Here is a 24,142-nt window from a genome sequence, read left to right on the forward strand (position 1 = left end):
AGGAATTTCAGAGGTAGCGCGTAGCCTCTGTGCTGCTCCTAATTCCTCCCACCAGGGGACTTGTTCCTCCACTTTTCGTTCCGTTCTCCTCGTTCCTTCCCCTGATTGCTGTTCAAGGTAGGAAGAAAAGGCAAAAAACGATGGTGCAGTACTTTTCTAAAAAACGATGGTGCAGGCGAAACTCGGCAGTTGTCGGGCAGTTGTACCGAGCGTGTTCTTTTATATTAAGGCCTTTTTATCTTCTACTCTTGTGAGTATTTGTAATAAAATTGTTTTTAAGAAACTGAAAAGTACTGCACTATCGTTTTTTGCCTTTTCTTCCTACCTCGAACAGCAATCAGGGGAAGGAACGAGGAGAACGGAACAAAAAGTGGAGGAACAAGTCCCCTGGCGGGAGGAATTAGGAGCAGCACAGAGGCTACGCGCTACCTCCGAAATTCCTAGGAGCTGAAACATCGCACCTCATAAGAGGACTTCTATGCCCTATGCACAGAAAATTGAGGACATTGAGTATGGACTAAGGACTGTTCCCGTGAGTACTGAACTTTTAGATTGGAAGGGTACCACGTTTTTTCTTATTCTTGGAGTAGGTGAACGTAGAGGCGGAGGATCAATTAATTTGTATCAATGCTGCAGTTTGACTGGCAACAGGGCATCCTTGCATCATACTTAAAGGACACCTGTCATCAGGTCTCTGCCACTTGTCCTGTCACCTCTTCCTGTTGGAGCAGCTCACAAGGATCCATCCCAGCCTTTATCTAGTTATTTCATACATTATTCATTATAAAATCATCTATTCTTTATTATGTAAATGAGGCTGGTCACATGGTCAGAGGCAGTGATGTCACCCCTGTTCCCCCTCCCCTCTCCTCCCCCTGCTCATGTCTGTGTGTAATGTATAGTAAAGCATAGTTAGTGCATCTGCTGACATGCTGCATCCTCCTAATACACATGTGTGATACACAGACATCAGCTACACGTGAATCTGACATGTTCTGCTGTAACATGGCTGCTGCCTGGAGCTGCTGTATCTCTCCTAAACACACACACATTCACACACAGGCTGCAGGGGGGCGTGGGCACCAGCACCAGGAAGCACATCATTATACAGCCTCACATCATTATACAGGCTGTCAGTCAAGCACTGGGGGTGTGGCTGTGCCTCCCACTCATGAATAGAGTGGACAGCTTGAATATGCTAATTCTTCATTGGACATTTCACAGGTCATTTGCATACAGCTTTAGGACCTCATTGCTTAGGTTTACAGGCATATAGAGGGACAATGAAGGGATAGATGCAATGCTCTCTAATGGCAGTTTATGAAAATATATTTAGTTTAGGGGGGTTATTTTGCATGACGGGTTCTCTTTAATTACTGATTACAAGCCAAAAACACAGCATCACTGGACCAAAACTGTTCTGGGAATGGGAGGCCAAGCATTATCGTTATATATGATGCAAGGAACCCCATCACATAATCTCAGAAGACAGCTCCATAATGTAATCATGTTGTCAGTATTTTTACTGGAAAATCTGGCTACCATAAGTGAGTGCAAAGAGCACAGAAATATGTAGAACGGGCCTTGTTTAGGGCCTCTTACACACTGTTGGGTTGGGCAAAGATTTAATATTATTTCCTATTCCCAGGATAGGGGAGAACATGCTAATTTATGGGGGTCCCTGTCAGAAAGAAGTGCTGTTTATACAAACTACTGACTACTGACAGAATTCCGCCATGTAAAGATTTTACAAGCCATGTGTAAGACAAAACCAAAAATCACCACCTCTTTTGTAGGAATAAAATACACAACTGTCCATGGGTCAGGGCGAGTAGTATTGCAGCTTAGTAATTCATATCAATCAGAGATGAGCTTCAATGGCAAAGACAGCCCATAGACAGGTGCAATGCTATTTATAGAAATATATGTATTTTGTAATTCTGGGCAGCCTCATTACAGGGTTTGTCCACTTTCATGGTTTGTGTAGTGTAGTGAAACTATGGCCCCTTTTACACACGGTCCGGCACTTGGAGGAAGCATACGGCCGGCTGGAGAAGGGGAACAGGGAGGGCTCCACACCTCTCCCCTCTCCATAGGGAGCCGTGCAGCCACACCGTACGTATGACAAAAGATAAAGCATGCTTTGTCATTTTATAAGGCTCGGCACAGTACGATGATTACAACATTTACCTCACCTCTGTTTTCAGTGCAGCCGGTCATAGGCCTCATCAGTGACCTCCATGGGGGACCAGAGAGAGACGTAGATAATCTTCATTTTAAATGGCCCTATAGCTGCATAACAGCTATCCATCCTGTAGTCTTTAAGGGTGCTTTCATGCATTTAGAACACCAGTCGAAGCCTGTGGGGAGGAGCTTGGCCTAATAGCGTTGTGTAAATAATTAATTTACAATGTGTTTAAGTAAACGTAATATTAAGATAATGGGGCACATTTACTAAGGGGTTTGCGCCCGTTTTCTGTCGAACTTTGCATGTTCTTGTAGGTGTAAAGTGCTTGAACAGGTATTTACGAAGTGTCTGCACCACAAATGTGTTGTACGCGACCATTTTGTGGTGTAGCTGCACTAGCCGCCATGCACTTGGGGGCATTCCGCTGCTCAGTTGGACCATGTGCTGGATTTAACATGCAAAGTCTGTTGCACGCCCTATGTAAAGGTGCACCACAAAAAAGTTGGTGAACTCTGTCGGGTCAGTGCAGGGAAGTGACAGATTCATGATTTCTGGCACACGTTCTTAATTAATCTGGCGCAGCCAGCATTATACACAAGCAGAGCACTTTAAGTGCAGTTTCCTACATTCTTAGTAAATGTGCCCCAATGCTTTGTGTAGCGCTGCATAATCTGTGTGCGCTATATAAATGAAGGAATTTTTATTATTATAAAAAAAATCACAAATGCACTCTTAACATTGCGTTTGTGCAATGTCAATGCAATTCAATCAGGACAGGCTCCTCCCCCACAGCCTCTGAACTTCATTTAATAATTCAACTTAAATGGAACATGTGAACGCAGTGTCATGGGATACTCTTATCTTAACATATATAAAGAAAAGAGTGAATGGGGGGACACCACACTAGAATGAAGAAAATAAGGCTGCATTCACACTACAGTATGGGGGATGTATATACGGCCGACGTATATGCGGCTGATATACATCCCCCATACACTTCTATGGGCTTGCGGCGCCCTACGGGAGCGGTACGGTGCAGCACACGTGCAGCACCGTACTGCTCCGTAGACCAGGAAAAGATAGGACATGTCCTATCTTTTCCCGTATTATGGCGCCGCGGCCATACATCGCTATGGAGAGGGGCGGGGGTGAGCTGCGCTCCTCCTCTCCCCGCGCTGCCGTGTGCCCGCCGTGCTATGGTGCACCAGGCACATGGCAGTGTGCATGTAGCCTAAAAGCGAGTTCCAATCATAAAGTTGGGGAAAGCAGCAACTTACTTTAACAATATTTTATTAACCCCTTCCCACTGAAGCCCTTTTTCATTTTTGCGTTCACATTTTTTTGCTCCCCTTCTTTAAAAAATCTATAACTTTTTTAAAAATTTTTCTGTGTACGAAGCTTTATGTGTAACAAATTGTACTTCCTAGTGCCTGCATTTAATTTTCCATGCTAAGCAGGGAAAAAAATTCCAAATAAAGTGAACTGGGCAAAATAATGCCCTGTTTTTTTATGGCTTTTACTATGGGCTCCAAATGACACCTCTCCTTAATTCTTTGGGTTAGTGCAATATATAAATGTAAAATGTTTTGTAGGGAAAAAAAATAGTTGCAAAATGACAAAAAAGTAGCATTTTGGACATTTGGAGGCTATTTTTTGTTTTTATATATAGATTGAACTGTACTTTTGGGATGTGGCAACTAATAATGTTTAAAACATATTTTTTTTAGACCGGTTAGTAAAGTGTAGCTGTATATGGCAATTTTGCACATGATCCGTTACAATGTGCCACCGGCATATAAAAACCCCAGAGTGTCATGGCGATGGATTGCCACTCTCAATAACCTAATGGAGAGCAACAATCACAGCCAAGATGGTGGTCCCCATATGTTGTCAGCGGTTACAAACATGATGGCATGTAAAGGGTTAACATCTGCGATCGGTGAGCCTTTTCCATACACCCTTTCCTTGCTATTATGTCAATTTACGGATAGGGGTTAAATATATCAAAATACCCAAAAAAATTAAGTGCAGAAGAACAGTCAAGTCCTCAAAAAAAATGGTTAGAATAGTTGAAAGCCCTTAAAATAATGTACTGTACAAAGGGGAGGCCTAGTTTTGAGTCCTCCTCCACAACATGACCTTGTTCAGAGATGAGGCTGATAAAGTGTGCCCCCCTACAGTCTGTACTATAATACAAAGTATCAAAAGAGGGGAAAAGGGTAGAAGACAAGTCTCCTATAGACGGTGCATATACGTAATTGACATGAGATATGATATGTATAAAATACACAAGCCTGGCTTGTGATGGGGGCACATGGGTCATGTCAACTGTTTACCTTACATCTTGACAATTATGGCTATTTTTCATAAAATCTGCCATAAATGCTTGATAGATGCAATTCCTACCAAAATTGTACGGCCGTTTGCCCACAAGAGAGTTCAGAAACTTGCTTAGGATTTCTCGGACTGAACGTTGCATGTAAGTACGGTCCAGGGGTCCAAGTTTCGGTGTGGGAAATCCCTCCAGCATGTGGAACGAGTTTCTACGACCGCACTCATTCCTAAGCAATCGGCCTAACCGATACTTAAGTCTCTCTATTCACGTTATTATTGTAAAAGTTAGTGGAGAAACTGTAACATAAATGTTGAGATGGGAGTACATACTTAAAGGGATTTCCATTATGAGATAATGGTAGATTCTTCTAAAAATACCACGTCTACAGGACAGTTGTGGCATTGCAGCTCAGAGCCAATATCCGGGGGGGGGGGGGGATGTGATACCACATACAACTTGTGGACATTAGTAATGATTGTTTTAGTTGTAAAGCAGCTAAGTTTTTCTTTTCCTTAAAAAAGACCATGTAACCTTATCTAAATCCAATAGACCACTAGCATAGTTTTTATGCAGCTGAACTATAGAGTCACAAACCTGGCAAAATAAGTCCAGTTCATTCCAGTAATCCCTCATCCATCAGCCTGCAGGAGAAACAATAATCTATTCTCATTATTGCCTGTCCCCAGGCTCTGACCATTGGTACTGGACAGTGCACTGACAATGCTGGCTTTTAAGAACTTGTAAGCATTATTGAAAATCCACAAACTTCAATAGCAAATGTGATGTCTGCTATGTAGATTACCGTATGTTTTTTTTCAGGAAAGAAGGATTTCTCATTTGCTTCAATTCTGCCATATCCCTTCATATTCTGTTTTAATCATTGAAAAATCCATTAATAGGCCCCTTCTATACTAGCGACTGAGATGTGATGAACTCGCATCACACTTGCAACACATGCTGCGCTGATCGCACGGCCCGAACGCTGCAAACCGGGACTGAACTCAGCATGTCAGTTCAGTTCCGGTTTGCAGCGGTCTGTGAACTATAAACAGATTTGATTTGTTGCTTGCACAGATTGAACTTCACTTTAGCTGCATAGGCCAATGTTATACCATACAGGGGTCTGGTTGCAGATAAGTCCCTTGTAAGTGAATGGGGCTGAGCTACAATAATATGCACATCTGGTGTACAATGTGCAGTAGTGTACGTTCCATGTGCAAATTCCAGAATAGAATATATTTTTAATGGAAAGTATAGCTGTGTCAGTATCTGCGGAACTGAAGCATTACCATGCATTGGTACAGCAGTAATGGTGCCCCCTACAGCACTAACGTTCTCCAGTGGAAGCATGAATAAATGCATAACGCAACTTCCAAATGCTAAGCTTTTTAATGTTGGATTTTGCATGTATCAAACTCTTGTTTGCTACCTTATTCAACGAAAGTATGGACTATAGAAGGACCTTATACTTGTAAATACAAAACAAATCCTTTTGTCAAGCCTTATCAATACTGAGGATAAGATAAGGCTTGACATCAGCATTTTTATATGCCATGTTTTTTTGTATGCCAAAGATGCTGGTCACATGTTGGGGAGATTCATCATTCTACTTGTGCCAGATTTCTGCGTCATTCACGGCACAAAAAACTTTTGAAAATATTTTATACCTTGTTTATCAAGGCTTTTACATAGTTTTTTGGACACTTTTGTGACTGCTATGACAAAGGGGGCAAGAGCTCACAGCAAAACGTCAGTGGACCTAAAAAATTAAGTTTATGTGCCAAAATTTGGCTCCGTAAACTAGACCAACTAATAGATGATGCAAAGCCTTAAAGTAGTCTTCTGCTGCGCCAAATTTCTCACTATATCTAATGCTGGATGATAAATCTGGCGCAGCAAAAGACTTTCTAGTTTACGGGCCTGTTCACATCTTCATTATGGCTTTACTTATTTGCTTCAGTTATTATGAGGCAAAACCAGGAGTAATGGAACTCACAGGACAGCCTTTCCAGTTACTATCCAGAGATAAGGCTCAGGGATAGAGATACAGGATAGAGATTAAGTTGCTGATCGGTAGGGACTCAGTTATGGGACCCCCATTTTGTTGTACCACCGTTGTATCCCAAGATGAAGAAAGCATCCAGTCTCAAATAAGCCAGCTGCTCAATTCCTTTCTATGGCACTAAAGGAGATAGCCACGTATGGCGCATGCGTGACCTGCTGTCTTCATATCAGGGTATAGAATATAATAATCTGTAGAATCTAAGTGCTTGAGTTATTTATAAGTGTTTTGGTACCAGTACTTCTGCTGCTAGTACAGTAGTTGACAATACTGACAATAAAAAGTTTTACCAATGAATGTAATATTTCTTGAGCACTAATGGGTTAAAACGTAGAGAGACAATTTTGCACCAGTGTTTTCCTGTCAGGCAATTCCCACAGTGGGAGTATTAGCGGAACATATCCGTTTCATTCTGTTAATTGGAAACATTAGCTTAGAGTTTGCTAGAGACATGTATAATAGAAGAGGAGGCCCATCCAGATAAGCCGCCGAGTGCCAGCAGTAAGTTTCTGAACTTTCCAGCTACTAAAGTGTTAAAACTACCCATAGGGACCATTGCTGGTTTCAGAATCAGATCCCTGCTTTTAGTTCAACACACGTTTTGGAATGAAGCACTGGTTTATGTGAAAAACACACACAGGTTGCGTAGGCCAGAACTTTCTGGAGACAGCAGAGGTTTCCTGTGGAAAGGATGAGGCAGGTTTAATATGTACATCTGTGCCGGACGCTGGTCATAATGGCTTTTACGGAGCTCACACAGGGAGCGGACTAAAGTCCAAATAATAAAACCACTAAACCATTAATCAAAAAAAGTCTGTACTAGGTGCAGTTTACCTGTGTATAGTGCTGGGTGCGCCAGATTCAGGATTTCTGGTGCACATTCTTAATGAATGCGGTGCCCCAGGCTCAACTTTTTTGATGCACCTTTAACATAGGGCGTGCAACACAATTCTGTAAGACACTGCATTATAAATGTGGCGCAGGGTTCAAACCCCTTTCAGTGCAGAATTTTGTGTTGTGTCAGGTATAGTACAGCAACACAAAATGGTCGCAGACACTTTATAAATATATGTGCAAGCACTGGAAAGTCAGACAGAAAACTGGTGCAGGGGCTTTAATAAATGTGGGTCATTGTGTAACTAGGCAATAATCCTTTTATGAACTACAGTTGTTAAGGATCCAACTTTTTTTTTGGTATTTTCTTGTTATTTAGTTGTTTGTTTCACTGTGTGTATTTGGTGAAGACCCTGGAAATTGTGTGTAATCTATTTCTCCTGAATATTGTTTTCAATGGCCCTTTTTTTTAACTAAACAAATTTAGCAAAATGTCACTATATTGTCTGCATAATAAAGGCAATACCCAAGTCTGTATTGAGTTTCTCTCATCCAACTCTTGTCATATTAATCAAAAGGGCTTATACTTCCTAATAAGGACAAAAATGTGCTTTGTAAAAGAAGCTTCTGCCTATTCTCCCCCTGCTCCATTACTATAACCAGAGCATACAGACACAGCGTCATGTCCAGGATTATATACCTTGGACTGGACATTGTTAACCCCAACAGTGCATTACACTTAAATATTACTTCATCTTTACAACTTTTCATACGCCTTTACATAAATGACTTTTTCTTCACTAACACTTCACTTGTATGTTGTCTATTGCTTTGTATTCATTTTGTCCTCCTTTTCTTATGAAGTTTAGATCATTGTCTGTGAAACAGCCTTCTGTACTTGTAATCCTCCTCCACTACTTTCTGCAGTGGGAGAACGCTTGTCTTTGCCTTCCTTTTGCCTTTTATAGTAGCATTGCAGGTCATCTTCTTACAGAGTGCTTCCTTCCAATGTAATCTTATTTCTCAGCAGAACTCCCTGCCCTTACTGAGACATGCGTCCACCTCGCATTTTTAGGGGCTGTACCAAGTTTGATTGTTATCGGGGATAACAATCTGATTGTTGGGGGTCCAACTGCCATCACCTGATGGAGCTGCAGGTTGGTCAAGCATCTTGCCGCTCCATTCACTACTTTGGGAGTGTCGGAAAGTACAGAGTTTGTCTATTACCGGTTACTAGGCAGTTACTAGCTCCCACGGACTAACACACTAGTCCATTTCCACAGGCCGAACACATTCCCTCGCAGCCAGCTTAAATCTAATGGTGAAGCCTTTTTACCTTATGCCCATTAAAATGTTCCCAGACCAATAGTACTTGTTCTGTGAGGCTTTAAAGGAAACCTGTCAGGGCAATTTGGGACCATAAACCACCCACAGGTCCTTATGGACCGGGGAATTAGTGTCCTAAATTGGCCTGGTTGAATTTTGTACTTGTTTGAATAAAAAGAACAAACATTTATAATTGTCCAGAGCTTCTGGTGCCTGCACGAGCACAGGATCCTCAGAAGTGAGTATAAATGCTTATTCTTTTAGTTGACACCAATGTCAGCTGTCATATAGGACATACGGACTTGTAGATGATCTAGGGTCCCAAGTCAACCTACCAGGTTGTATGGGAATTTAAAAAAATATATGGCTGGGGGGTGTAAGCCATAAAAATAATAATCATGTTTATAGTCATTCCTCCAGCACTCCCTTTCACCCACGACGCCGTCCATCACTGCCGGCCTTTGCTGTGCGCCTGTTACAAGCATTGATTTTATTGCGTAGCAGTAACACTTGGAGCATATGGGGGAATGAGAACAAGTCAGCTGAAGATCTGGCCATCGCTGTTATGGTGATGCATCTACAAACTGAATCAGATCTATACATGCTGCAGACCTAGTGGACCACATAAAATGAGCTGCCAGGTCAGAATTGGTCCACAGTCTTGAGTTTGATATGTGTATATACCATTCACTGCTTGGTGGATTTGCCTGACTCTCCAGAGGTAATTGTTCACTAGCGCCATCCTGTGACACTGATCAACTCATTAGCTTAAATTATGAAAAAAAATCTGCAGATTCCACAGATTTATGATCATTGCAGTGTGGACGGAAATCATGCTCTTCCTTCCTGCCACAACAACATCAAGGCATAAAACACATCAGACGATTTAGACTTTTTTATGTTTATGGATTGATGTGGATTTGAGTATGCAGGCAGCCATATAGTGCCACATTTAGTAAGATATACTTTACAGCAGTGGTGGCGAACCTATGGCTCGGGTGGCAGAGGCGGCACTAAGAGTCACACTGTGTGCACCCAGGCCATTTCCCTTATCACAGAGTTGACCAGACTCCTGGGGGGACATTTATCTAATTAAATGTTAGAGACATGTTGGAATTATATCTGTGAAATGCTGTATTCTTCTTACTATCAGTTCTGGTGTATACGATTTTGGTAACCCTGGGATTTGACCGTAAATCTGACTATGGTTGGACAATCCTCTCTAGCTCATCTTGAGGTAGACAGCACACTACAGGTGCTTCCTGGTTCAGTCGTGATTCTAGCAGCATGGAGAGGACACAGCACCAACAAGATAACCTCTGGATCCCAGGGGAAGGGGTGACATAGCAGTGCTGACTCTGTTTTATTGATTGGCGAGGCAGCAGAGTTGATTGTGTTATTGTTCCTTATATCCATCTCATGACTCTGATCTGTCTCATCTCTCTTTTTATTTGTGTCAGATATTAGTAGAATCTTCAGAACCTAAATTAAAGTGTAGATAAACCCTGTACCCTGATAAACATTGTCAGCACAGAGGAATCATGAAGTTTCTTCTTGTCCCCTCAGAGAGTCCCCTGTCCACACTCCTGAGTTTTACACTTACCATCACTGAGTTATAGGAGCTAAAACAGCAATAACAGCAGTGAAATTGCAAAGTTAGAAGTTAAAAATGATCTTTACTGTGTAAACATCACTTGGGGATTAAAATCTGAGAACTTTCTTTCACGGGCAAACCCCTTTAAGTCTGGAAATGTCTAGTCTGGCATGTAAATCGGTTGCTTTTCTGAGGCTTTTTGTCTCAAGTGTTTATGCAATGAATGAACCTGTTGCAAAACAGCATCAAAAGTCGCAAAAAAGGGACAAAACCGCTAAAAAGTCTCAAGAAAGAGAGAGAGAAAAGAGTTATAAGTGCCCCCCTGCCCTCCAAGCTACAACACATTCTTGGCCTCAGACTGCAGGATGAGAGTATAGTGTAGGATGTGTAGTTATCAGGGCGGCTTATCATGTGAGCGCCTACTTCATGTCCCTCCATTTTTCCTGTCATCCTGGATGGATGCTACAATGATAATCCAAATTTCCCCTCCTTCTTTCAATGTATTGGTGTACTCAGTGTACTTATACAACTTAAATATGAGGCAAAGCAGGTAAAAATATGTTACTGCTTAATTTGCCATGTTGACACTTTAGGATAAATAAGTGGGTTTTGATTGTAGTTTGGAAGAACCTTTATGCTATGTTCACACAGTGATTTTCTGCTGCAGAAAACATGCTACAACTTTGCACCATTTCCACAGTGGCAAAAGATTTTGATGCAAACAGCAGCAGGTTTCCTTGAATTCTGCAGTTTCTTTTTTAGCCAAAGCCAGAATTGGTTTCCAGGTATTAAACCAAATATTAAAGTATGTACTTACTGATACTTCTCCTTCCTGCTGGATCCACTTGTCACTGTGGCTGCAAAAAAAACTGCTGTGTTTTCCAGAAATATGTTATGTGTGCAAACATCATAGGGTATTTAGCTAACAGAAAACTGAAACTTGAGTCTTGTGGCTACTCGTTCAACCAACTTCTTTAGTTTTTTCGCTGAAAAGGCAAGATGATGCTTCCCAATAACTAAAATATTGTGTCCTTATCTATATCTCCCTTGCAGTGCTCCAGACCAAAGTTACGGGTTCCATGTTCTGCCGTCCATGAAATCAGAAAATGCACACGCCTGGAGATGCCAGACAATGTTAACACATTTGTGCTAAAGGTATGTAATCTTTTAGCAAAACCAAATTATTGGCCTTATTCATAATAAATGTAAACCTAGAGTGAAATACAGGGCTTTAGATAGGTAACAAAATGACCCACATTACTTTTTAAATGTATAAGCAACAATTGCACAAGTTGGCGCATTCCGGCATAGGGCATGGTAGCTCACTGCGACATAGGTCAATCAAGAGTTAGCAATCCATTAGACCAATTCTCTATTTGTGTGAACTATAGCAATGCTCACGATCCAATCTTTTATTTTCCTATTCCCTGGCTATTACAAAAAAGGCTTTTTTAAAATTATGCAAATGAGTGTGGGCCTCAGGCTTATTTACATAATTTTTAAAACCGTTTTTTTCATAAAAACAAGGGCATAGGAATCTACAGAAAAGCAGATACTGCCAGATGGAGCACACATTAGTACGTCAGTGTGCTTGGTTTACAATCCTTTAGATGTCCTTTACGTTCTATGGTTGGTCCAAAGACCAGTGTAAATGCTTCACTCATTCTGTGTTATATTCCGGTGTATATGCGATTTAGAGAATCATCCAAATTAATTCTTTATACAGCAGCCCCTGAATTAATTCTTGTATGTCCAACACCTCTTTTACATTGCAGTGTGGGATGAGTCCCATGTGCTGTGTCTCCGTCTTCGAAGTCATTCTTTATCTCCTCCATAACATCCCCTTACCTACCCTGCCTGTTTAATTCACATGACGGGATCAGGGAAGGGACGGAAGAAGCTGGATAAGTGTGGAGATGAGGAAGAATGCAAGAGGAGACACAGGAGGTACAGGCTGCGGCAGCTGCTTCTCCCTGGGACTCGCCACACTCTGCTCGCAGTAAGCCAAGTAATATGAAATAAAGTTTTATAAAGTAGTGGTAGTATTCAGAATGCTGACAAAGGTTATTGGAACCTGTCACAGCTAAAAATGGCATTCCTGGTGACATGTTTGCTTCAAAATACATTATTGCATAAAGTTGCCTCCTCATGAATTATACAACTATAGCATTTGCCACCTACTGAATTATACTAAATTTCCTCCATGATGAATTGTACTGTAGTGCTACCCGTATGAGTGGGGCCCTGCACAATTTGCGGCCAGATCGTGGCTCCCATATAGAGATCTATGTCAGAGTGCACTGTGTCTCTCAGCACCATGCCTGAGCCAGCCAGCCGCACCACAAAATATAGGACATGTCACGCAGCCACTATTGCTTGCTATTGCACCCTTTTAGTGCATCTGAAATGAATTAAATACCCGATCCCCTTAATAATGAACATACATAAAGCCCCCACTTGATAATATTAAATATTATTCCCCCTTCTAAAATATTGGTTACTTAACTACCTGCATTTCCATGTCTTCATCTTTGATTCTTCAGACTCCCTGGAGTAATGCTGGTGGCACAATGGTGTCATTGTCTTTTGCATGCAGAGGTCAGAACCCTTCCATGATCATCACTTGTATCTGCATCTCAAAGACTAGGATGCAGATAATTGCTAAGAGACTATTGCTTGAGTGACTGGTGTGGGCTACATTGAGGACTATTGTATATCTATTGGAAGCGGGCCCCTGCATGAAGGGGGCCTTGGCCAATGTAGCTTACGTGGCAGCCTCCCTAGCCTGTGGGCCACTAGCGACTGCTACAACCCTCTATAGCTACACCCTGGCATACAAAGACACACAGGTGACACCGTAAAGGAAAGCTCTTATTTTAACCTCAAAGACTTAATTAGTAATGTAGAAGGTCATTGACCAAGTTAAAGTTATTGAGCTAAAGGGATTAGAACAAAACATATATTATAATGGTAGAACAGGCTGGAAGGGTAGCACAGTATCCAGAGGTTTCTCTGCAGGAAGCTAGATGAATGCTGTGAACAGCCTGATCGCTTAGCTAGAGGTATTACATCCTGGAGTGGAAGCCCTGGGGCATAGAAATACGATAGATCGGGCTCGGGTCCTGCCATGGCAGGATGTGATAATATAATGAGTGGAAGTTAGTGGGTTTGGACCTTGTCTGCAGAAAGCTCTGCAGATTTGGGGTGGAATATAAACAAAAAAAAAATCTAAACATGTTTTTAAATGTTTCCTACATTCACTTCCTCCTTCCCCTTTCAAAAAACGCTTGTTCATAGAAGTTGATATCATGTATATTACTACATATATACTTGTTTGTATCGGTGAGGCAATATTGTAAGATAATAAATGTATTATTATAGTCAGCACTGGGAAGATGTGAATGACCAAGGGACTCACCATAACTAAGGTGATATATTCCCTGCTCTGTGGTGAATGTGCACCTTTTTTGTATAACCACCTGTCTATAAACCACCATAAAATGCTTAGCTACATTAAATTTGGTATATTCACAGTGTGGTTATATCAAGAAATGCATCTCAGATCAATGGATGAAAAGTAAAAGAAATAATGGGGTTCATATACCATTTTTTTGTCTATATTTGGCGATGTTTTGGTGCTGTTGCTGTTTTTGGTTGTTTTGGTGATTGTTGTGTTGGGGAAACAAGAACTATTTTTGTTTGAGACAATTTAATATATATTCCCCTTGTCTCTGCTGTGTAGTTTTGTCTACAATTTATTAGTTGCAGCTCTAGCATAAGTTCCATTGTGCATAAAGCGTTATTCTTCTTACTATTCACTTCTTTGGGCCATTTAGAAAATGACCTTGCCAATCATTCTAGTCCCAAATGCTGGTGGTCTTAGAAGTCCTGCACCGGTGGTCTGCATCTTACTCTCTATGGAGTGGTTAAGTAAAAGGTTTATTTTGTGGGTCAGCTTTAATAAATAAATGCATAATTAAAGGACATCTACCATCAGATTCCTTGATGGTAGATGATAACTACTCGCCTCACATCCTTCTCCCCTTTGCTGTATTTTTCTTTCAGTATATCATAGAAAAGTCGCATTTAGTAGAAAGATAGGTTTTTAAAATATTTAAATGACAAAACAACATAGGATTGGCGCACTAACTGGGAGATATATGAGGACTAGAAAATGGTGTCGCTAGTAAAAGTTTGGTGACCTGCACCCAAACTTAAAAGCGGGTCACTAAAAAGTGAACTTCTGAAAATAATAATAATAATATAAACTAAATTTACCTGTGCCAACCAATATATTGTGGGTTATACAATGAAATATACAGCATTGGATACTTATTAAACACCTATATCTGTATAGTCTACACTTCCATCAGAGGCTAACGGTTAAAGATGCCAAAGAAGACAGCATCAGTCTTCGAAGTGCGTTGGAAGTTTGTCTCTCTGGACTGCACGTAGTTTGGTGACGTAAGTTCCGTATGGTGAACTTACAAGGATTGTGTACAGAGTGATAGCCGCCAGCCAGGGGTCCTAGAGTGGATCGTTTTATGCTGGAATTTTAAAAGACTTTATTGTGGTTTTACAGAGAAATACATATACTGTATATACTTGAGAATAAGTCGACCCGAGTATAAGCCAAGGTACCCAATTTTAACACCAAAAAACTGGAATAAACTATTGACTCGAGTATAAGCCGAGGGTAGGAAATGCAGTGGTCCCAGCCTTCCCCCAGTATACAGCCACGCCAGTGAATGCCCCCAGTATATAGCCTGCAGACCCTACCTCCCAGTATATAGCCTGTAGCTCCTGCCCCCCAGTATGTAGCCTGCAACCCCTGCCCCCCAGTATGTAGCCTGCAGCCCCTGCCATCCAGTATATAGCGTGCAATCCCCTGTCCACAGTATACAGCCTTCAACCCCTGCCCCAGTATACAGCCTGCAACCCCTGCCCCAGTATACAGCCTGCAGCCCCTGATGTCACAGCTCGAGCAATGGCACCGTGCAGAGAGAGGGAGCCGGAGCCAAAAATTGTTGGTCAGAAGAGGACCTTCTGGGGGGCGTCGGAAGGTGAGTACAGAGGGTTGTTTTTGTAGACTCAAGTATAAGCCGAGTTATGATTTTTCAGCACATTTTTTGTGCTGAAAAACTTGGCTTATACTCGAGTATATAAATAAGGTAGATGCAATATATAACTGAATCTATAGTGAGCCCTCGTACGCGGGGTCTTCCTTTCACTTGTGTAGGTTTAGCCGAATCTTATGTGTGCATGTTTGTTCTTGTCTATATGCGATATATATGAACCCCTTTAACAAAATGCACTGGACACAGTTTTCTTCTCCAGGAGATGGTTGATGTTCGGGGCAATAACCTCCATCTGGTGTTTGGTCATACAGTGCTTTCTTATCTATGTAGGGGCAGGTTTTTCAAAGTTAGGCCGGTTTCTCACAAGCAGGCGTGTTACATCAAACATGCAGTGTGTGTCTGCCGGATTAACTGTGCCAAACACTGATCATGAATACAGCATGCCACTTCAGTTGGTCCAACTCACTAGTGTGAAACTTGCCTATGGCTGTTTGCCCATGAACAAGTTTGTTCCTACACACTCGTTCCTTGTATGTGTGGGATCAGCGTGTCAGTTCAGTTCAGCAGTTCTAAGTTTGGTTCAGTAAATCCTGCACACGCATATAGCGAGTTAATACTTTAACTGTGTGGACGCCCTTAACCAGCAACAGATTTATCAGAGGGTCTATTCTTGAGTAGTTTAAGAATGTCTAGTCTAACTTTGCACTTCCTATAACAGTGATGGGCAACCTTTTGAGCTTGATGTGTCAAAATTCGCCAAAAAAACGAGCATAACTCGGGTGGTGTGTCACCTTGACAAAAAAACGGAATTTTGTGATATTTATAGTTTAAATAACAAATATGTATAATTATTTAACTTCTAGGGTACTTTAATCCTAGGTTGTGTGATTGATCCTACCATGTACTATAGTATGGCAGTATATGGGGATTTTCCACATCATCTATTTATTACAATGTGCAGGACAATCTCTCAGACTCCCGGCTACTGCACCTGGCCGTGTAGGAGCCGAGGATGAAACTTAACTCTCCAGTGGCTGCGTGTCACTGAAAATGGCTATGCGTGTCAGCACTGACACGCGTGTCATAGGTTGGCCATCACTGTCCTATAACTTAGCTTAGTTAACAGCAGAAATCTGTGCCTAAATGAGAGAGCATTTACTCTGACATTATTAAGGGACACTGATCGGTGGCAATGACTGCCAGGAGCCTCCCAGCCCTGGAGGTCAGAACACTGTTTTACAGCCTGTATTATACACCCATATCTATCTCTGCAGAACAAGGATCCATTGACCGCCTTCCTGTGGTCGGTCAGAATGGAGAGTTTGTGCCAAGCATGCTTACCCAATTTTCATTTAAGTTTATTGGGGGAGGGGGGGGGGGATAGCAGAGTGTATACATGTAGTCGTATCCAAGGACAACAATCACATTTCTCAGGGAGAGCATAGCTACCTTTATGGGAAATTATATTCACATGGGTACTATTTAGAGTGGAATACACCTTTAAGTTATATATTGATTCATAGGTTACAACATCTGTTGTGACTGATCAGGGTAACAAATGTCTGTGGACATAGTTTTCCAGCATGTGTGTTAACTGCCCTAAGCAAAGTCATTAGACGACACAAATTGTTCTCACACGCTGATATAGATAGACCTTTTAGATGTGGATAAGCACATTTCAAAGGGAACTTTTGTGGGTTTCATCCAGAATTAAGATTGTTTTGTGATATTTATCTTTTTTCCTGTTTTCCTGTATTTTTTTTTTAGGTTAATACAACTGAAGTTATTTTTGAAGTTGTAGATGACCAGCAGCTAAATTCCTGGACATCAGAAATCAAAGAGTGCATGAACTGCGGGTAGGCCATCTACTTAGTTTTATGGTGGGAGATTTTTCCCATTTCAACTAAACACAAAGTAAACATTTCAGAATTATCAGAGATGTGATGTTGCAGCAGGAAAGGAAACCATATCATAAGAATGATGAGGTTTTACTGCTTAAATGGTCAACAAACTTTGCATAGATCTTTGATTTACATATCAGAACACAGTGCCTAATTCTTCACTTTCTTTGGCTTTTATCATCCTCTTTCCTTTTCTACTTATCTGGACAAACTTTCATTTTCTAGGAAGATTATCATATACTTAAAAAAACTCATTAAAATCAAGCATTACTTATTTATCCAGGCACTGTGACTATGGTTATCATATATTTGTTATCCATGCCCTCTTTCCTTCTAAAATTAACTTTTAAAATTAGGCTAATAAGCTATAAAGGGCTGTGGGGGATGTTTCCAGAGCCCACCTTGCTGCAGCTTCACAGGATGTAACACTGTGCAGGAGCACATTCCCCCTCTTACTGTGTGCTGAAACCTCCTCAGGCAGGGGAAGGGGTCAAGTATTGGGTGAGCAGGGGAGGATACGACCGTGTAACAGTCTGTGAAACTGTAGTATTGAGTTTCTATAGCAGTGGTTCTAAACCTTTCTAATGCTGTGACCCACAACTTGTACAGGCAGTCCCCGGGTTACATACAAGATAGTTTGTCCTTAAGTTGAATTTGTATGTAAGTCGGAACTGTATATTTTATCATTGTAATCCCAGCCAGAACTTTTTTGGTCTCTGTGACAATTGGATTTTAAAAATGTTGGGTAGTCATAAGAACCCGGATTAACAATAAAGCTTCATTACAGACACCTGTGATAGCTGGTATAGCTGTTTATTGTAACCTAGGACTAAAGTACAATAAATTACCAATATCCAGTGGTCCGTTTGTAACTAGGGGTCGTATGTAAGTCGAGTGTTCTTAAGTAGGGGACCGCCTGTATATTTCCTCATGTTGCGGTGACCCCAAACCATGTACAAGAATATAACTACTGTAATACTGTCCCCCTATGTACAAAAATATAACTTGTATAATACTGCCCCCTATGTACAAGAATATAACTACTATAATACTGCCCCCTATGTACAAGAATATAACTACTATAATACTGCCCCCTATGTACAAAAATATAACTACTATAATACTGCCCCTATGTACAAGAATATAACTACTATAATACTGCCCCCTATGTACAAGAATATAACTACTATAATACTGCCCCCTATGTACAACAATATAACTACTATAATACTGCCCCCTATGTACAAGAATATAACTACTATAATACTGCCCCCAATGTACAAGAATATAACTACTATAATACTGCCCCCAATGTACAAGAATATAACTACTATAATACTACTCCCTATGTACAGGAATATAACTACTATAATACTGCCCCCTATGTACAAGAATATAACTACTATAATACTGCCCCTATGTACAAGAATATAACTACTATAATACTGCCCCCTGTGTACAGGAATATAACTACTATAATACTGCCCCCTATGTACAAGAATATAACTACTATAATACTGCCCCCTATGTACAAGAATATAACTACTATAATACTGTCCCCTATGTACAAGAATATAACTACTATAATACTGCCCCCTATGTCTCTCTCCAAGAATCAATGGAAGATGAGATAGGGCAACCCCTTTAATAACCATGCAGGCACGTGGTGTCTGGGGACAGTCTATGTGACATCCACATTTCCCCCACCACCTGCAGCTTGGCAGAAGTGAACTCACTGCCTTATGGGGTCTGCCATACAGTGGATCTGTGGTTCTGTACTCAATGCTTCATTTCAGCATAAATAATATTGTGATACACTGTAGATATTCCACATGGACACTTCATAGCAGTAATAAGATCCAGGCTTTCATATATAATGTCCATTGTACTGTATATATATATACTGTATATTGTTTGTATATATTACAATGGGACATAGACTATAAAATATGAGGCCAAGGTCAAAGTGCAACTGTTTTCTTTTCAGAGCACTATTTGTCTGTGGTAGCTCTGGTACAATAAATGGTTAAAGCTGCCTCAGGTCAGTTGTGATGCATGAAGTGCTTTAGTGGTGTGTTGCTGGGGAGCATTGCATGTGTGACTTGCTGTGTAGGTGATATTTGCTGTTTCTAAAGCAGGAAGCAGAGGAAGTGCATGTTGACCTGTAGGGTTTGCATATGGCTCAGCCTCCAGCGCTATGCTGAAAGGCTTTTCCTGTTATTGAAATACCAAGAACTCTGTTAGCAATTAATCATTGTGTGATTTCCAGAGCTTGTCCTCCTCCAGCTCTGTTCTCCTTTCCTTGAATTTCCATGAATTACATGTGTGTTTCCGGTGCTTTTCGAGGCTCCTATATGAAGCCTGTGTGACTTACAGGTGACAGCTCATGCCTCGACTTGTGCAGGTTAAAAAGTGTTGAGTCAGAGCAGAAGTATCCTTCTTTACCATTTATACGAGTGCTTGTTAGGCTACCCGCACACAAGCTTATTCTTCTCATGGCCACAATTGACGGCTCTATTGTCTGTAGAAATATCAGAAGAACCACGGGGAATGTATCATTGTAGTTATGGCAAGTTTCTAGCAAATATATGTAGCACAATTGTCACATTGCGTCTTATTTGTGCTTTTTATGTGACTTTTGAAAACCTACTCCACTACTCACTTGTTTCATTAAGTCCACATTTCTCAAGGCAAGTCACAGTTATGATGTGCGACTTTTTAAAAGTCCACTCCAGTCCCGCTCCTGCTGTAGAAAATATGCCTGCAATTGCTAATGATAGTCCCCCACCCCAATATTCCAAGACCAGAAGTTCCAGAACTGATTTCCTAGTGGTTTACAAGTATTCTGGAAGAGCAGACTAATCCTCTTTACACACCAATAAGGCGTTATGCACACGAATATAAAGGGGGTCCGCGATCCGGCTGCAAGATCACGGTCCTAGATGTCTATAGCACAGGATTACGGTGCGGTGTGGACAAGCTATCTCACCGCACCATGACTGAGTACGGACAAAGATAGGACATGTCCTATATTTTGCCGTAGTAAAGCTGCTCGTCTTTCAGTGAAGAGGAGGGGCGAGGAGCACTTAACCCTCCTCTCTCCTGCATCCGTTCGAGTCCAATGGGTGGTTTTGTTTTTGCAGTATTAAACGAACACTGAACTCTTAAAGTAACAGTAAACTAAAATTCTACAGAAAACATACAAACTTTTTCAGCCTTTCCAAAATGAATAGATTCCTTTTTTTTATACAATTTTTTCTCCTGTAGTAAAGCTTCAAATAATGGACCTCAATGCTGATAGGACATCAGTTTACATTTCTAAAAATCATGTCGAAATTCGAATAAATCTCATTTGATCGTCACACTTACTGTGCCTCATTCTTAATATTAGGTGCTCTGCATTTTAACCTGTGAGCTTGATCTGAGAATGGGTTTTATGTCTAATCCATATGAAAAAATTCAGCAATTTTTGTGCAGGACTACATGTGGCCAAAAATGCTACCTAAGGCTTTCTTTTCTAGACAATTTTTACTTGTAGATCTATAACTATGATTATTGTTCTCTGTGGAATAAGGGATGATTTTTTCATTTACTAAAGCATGACAAGCAGAGATTCTGTGATGATATGGAAACCGAAAACTTTGCCTAAATCCTGCAGAATCTGGTGGATTTGGCATCTGTGCATCCGACAATGTGTTAATATCACCTTATGGTATATTTCCATGTGCTTTTGCAAATTGAGCAGTTTTTGCCCTTTTTTTGCTTGTATGAATGTTTACTTGTTATTCTTGAACTCTATTGATGTTAATACCCAATTTCCTTTTTTTTTAGGACAGAGGAAGTTGAGGCAGGAGATTTGCAGAGTTCTTCTCCGTCAGATCCAGCATCACCCAATCCTAGTGGAAGCACAGATTCCATTAACCAAGGTTTGTTTATTCCCTTTGAGACGTAGGTGTCCTCTCTCTTCATGGGAGGATTGCAGTGCCCCTCCATTGTAATAGATGAGGTAGCACAGATCAGCCTCTCTGTCTGTGACCAATGACTTGTTTAGAGAGTCTGCATGCTGAAAGCTTTCTATAAATCTTTAGTCAGACTTCCAACAGGACTCAGAATTGGTTAAAAAATAAAATAATTGCTCCATTAACTTATTCACCCTGTGATCTTTTTCTGACGTTTAACTAGTCCCCACTTTTGGAACTGAGCACTCAGTCAATTACTGGTCACAGTGGTGACCCATAAAATGGGACTAAGAAGTCAGGAACTGTAGTTACTGGGGATTGACAAGGTTAAAATCTTTTCATTTCTTTTTTCTATTTTTAACCCCTCTCTGAGCCCTTTCCTTACAATGTTTCTACCCCAGTCAGCTCATTTATAGAATCTCTGAAATAGTTTCATATGCATTGGAAACAAGTATCCACACAAAGCTGCTCAATACTGTATGACCTTTTAATGTGTACAAAATCTTGTTCTTCTCAGGTGCTGCCGTTTTTGTTCCTCCAGAACAATGCTGCCATAAAACTGACCATTTTTTGTCACCATATCCATGGTTTCATGGACCTATCTCCCGGGTCAAAGCAGCACAACTGGTTCAATCCCAGGGATTTGAGGGACATGGAGTCTTCCTGGTGAGACAAAGTGAAACCCGCAGAGGAGAGTATGTCCTGACATTTAATTTCCAAGGCAGAGCTAAGGTAAAGACATTTGCAAGATTCTGTTTACATGTGTTGTATCAGATTTAGAGAACATATACAGGCTACATATCCAAACAAGTTAAAGCGAACCTGTCACCAGCCTTATCATTTTCAGCTGTTTACAATAGCCTATGCTAAGCTGATTTTAAAAATGCCTTTGTCAGCTTTCTCAATCATTTCAGTAGTTTATATAAGTTTAATTCACATTTCCTGCCTGCTTCCAGCAGCGTGTGGTGAGTCCCTAAGAGGGGCAGCTACAGCCTTTGTCAGTCTCCTCTCCTCCACATTCATGCAGCTCCCTCCCCCTCCCAACTTCCTCTCATGTGCATTGAGCAGGCAGAGGAGGGAGGTGGATGATGTGGAGAAGAGGAAAATTATATGGGGAGACACAGGTACACAAAGGCTACAGTTGCCCCTCTCCTGAACTCACCACATGATGTTGGCAGGGAGCAGGTAATGTAAATGACACATATATATATAGTATTGAAATCCACAATGCTGACAATGGCATTTTTAAAATCAGCATAGCAGAGGCTATTGAAAGAAAAGCGATTGAGGCAGCACATCTGTTGAAAAAAGGTGTTCATTCATCCAAAGTGCAGATGCGATGTTTCAGCTCCTCAATGGAGCTTTTTTCAAGCATAGGCTATTGGAACCTGAGTAGAGGTCTCTGCCTTTATTACCCTAATAATCAACATTTCAGTAATAATACGTAGATCCCTGTTCCTGACTCCCCCCTTCCCCGCCAATGTCTGTATTTAATATTTTCCAACAAAAATCAATTAAAGATCATTGCCAGGAGAACATGTGGACATTATATAGGGACACAAAGGGGGGCAAAACACATACATGGACAGTGATAGATGGCAGTAAGGGAAAATCCACACAGTCATTATAAAATATTGCACATGTAAATTTAAGCAGCAAAAAGCGTTCCTCTCCTACAAACAGTGCCAATGTATCCAAAAAATAAACTAGAACCTGTGTTGGTTCACAATACAGCTGCCTAAGACCTAGATGTTCAGTAGTTCAAATACATTGCTTACCCATGTGGTACTGTGTCTAACGACGGTGACAAGACACCCCAATGCGTGTTTTGGCACTAGCCTTCATCTGAGGGTGGTGTCTACCTTACAAGGCTGGGTTTATATACTTCAATTGGCTGATGATAACATCCTCACCTTCTGAAGATTACTAATGTATTCCATTTGGAACAAGCGGGGGCAAGCACCATGGAAAAAATCCCCTACTTGAGTCACGCCCCCATAGGGATTATTATATCGGCACGCCATACGTTTCTCTATTCAAATATGTCTGATCAGACAGTGCCGTATTAGATAACCAAAGTAGGTGTGACCACAACAATCAAAGCCTACATCATAGTATTCGCCATACCACCAATAATAAAATGACCCAACCTAACATTTCTCAAGTTGAATTGCAATATGCGTAGATTCTATCCATACCACTTCAAAAATAACACTATGTCCAGATATTGTTGTTCTTTGCCACATTATGTAATTTATAACTCACCTGTAATTATACCTGTTGGTAACACTGTAATAATAAAAAAACACTGCATAATTCTTATTGAACCCAGTTTTCAATGATACACAATACACCAATATTAAGTGTAATAATAAAAGTAAACCAAAATAACATGTGAATGTGTGTGTAGAGTGTTGTAAAACAAAAATGTGTACTAAACATATGAAAAATGTATATAAATAGAGTAGCTTGTGGTGTGAATTAATATAGATCCTACATAATGTATGTTTGGTGTGAGCAAAATGTGTGCATGAGAATAGAAATGTACAACACTCTTACAATACTGCAACAAATACCTATATACCGTATACAGTAGACTACAGTGTACCACAAAATTAAGTGTCTAAATACCATTGGGTCTGTATGCCCATATCATAATACCCATAATTCCCATTATATACACCTCCCACCATGAGGCTATTTAAGTGATCGATTATGGGCGCATCAATGTATCAACATCCCACCATCAAATATTGCAATCATTTGTATCAAAAATACTAGTACATCTTCTTATTACAGTATTGTATAATAACAAAATACATTATTTCTTACAAAAGTGCGATCATATTGGAAAGCACAATACTT

The 24,142-nt window shown here is 40.7% G+C and overlaps 1 protein-coding gene across 2 annotated transcripts in view; it reads left to right on the forward strand.

Moving 5' to 3' along the window:
- Positions 1–24,142, forward strand: part of SH2B3 (SH2B adaptor protein 3) — a 104,288-nt gene that overhangs the window by 70,507 nt on the left and 9,639 nt on the right. For both annotated transcript variants that reach the window (XM_072142955.1, XM_072142946.1), the window contains 4 exons: positions 11,393–11,494; positions 17,185–17,273; positions 21,150–21,244; positions 21,795–22,009. In XM_072142955.1, the coding sequence (XP_071999056.1) occupies positions 11,393–11,494; positions 17,185–17,273; positions 21,150–21,244; positions 21,795–22,009 (501 nt within the window). The remainder of the gene's footprint in view (positions 1–11,392; positions 11,495–17,184; positions 17,274–21,149; positions 21,245–21,794; positions 22,010–24,142) is intronic.

Source organism: Engystomops pustulosus, chromosome 1 (assembly GCF_040894005.1).
Source record: "Engystomops pustulosus chromosome 1, aEngPut4.maternal, whole genome shotgun sequence".
Classification (NCBI taxonomy): domain Eukaryota; kingdom Metazoa; phylum Chordata; class Amphibia; order Anura; family Leptodactylidae; genus Engystomops; species Engystomops pustulosus.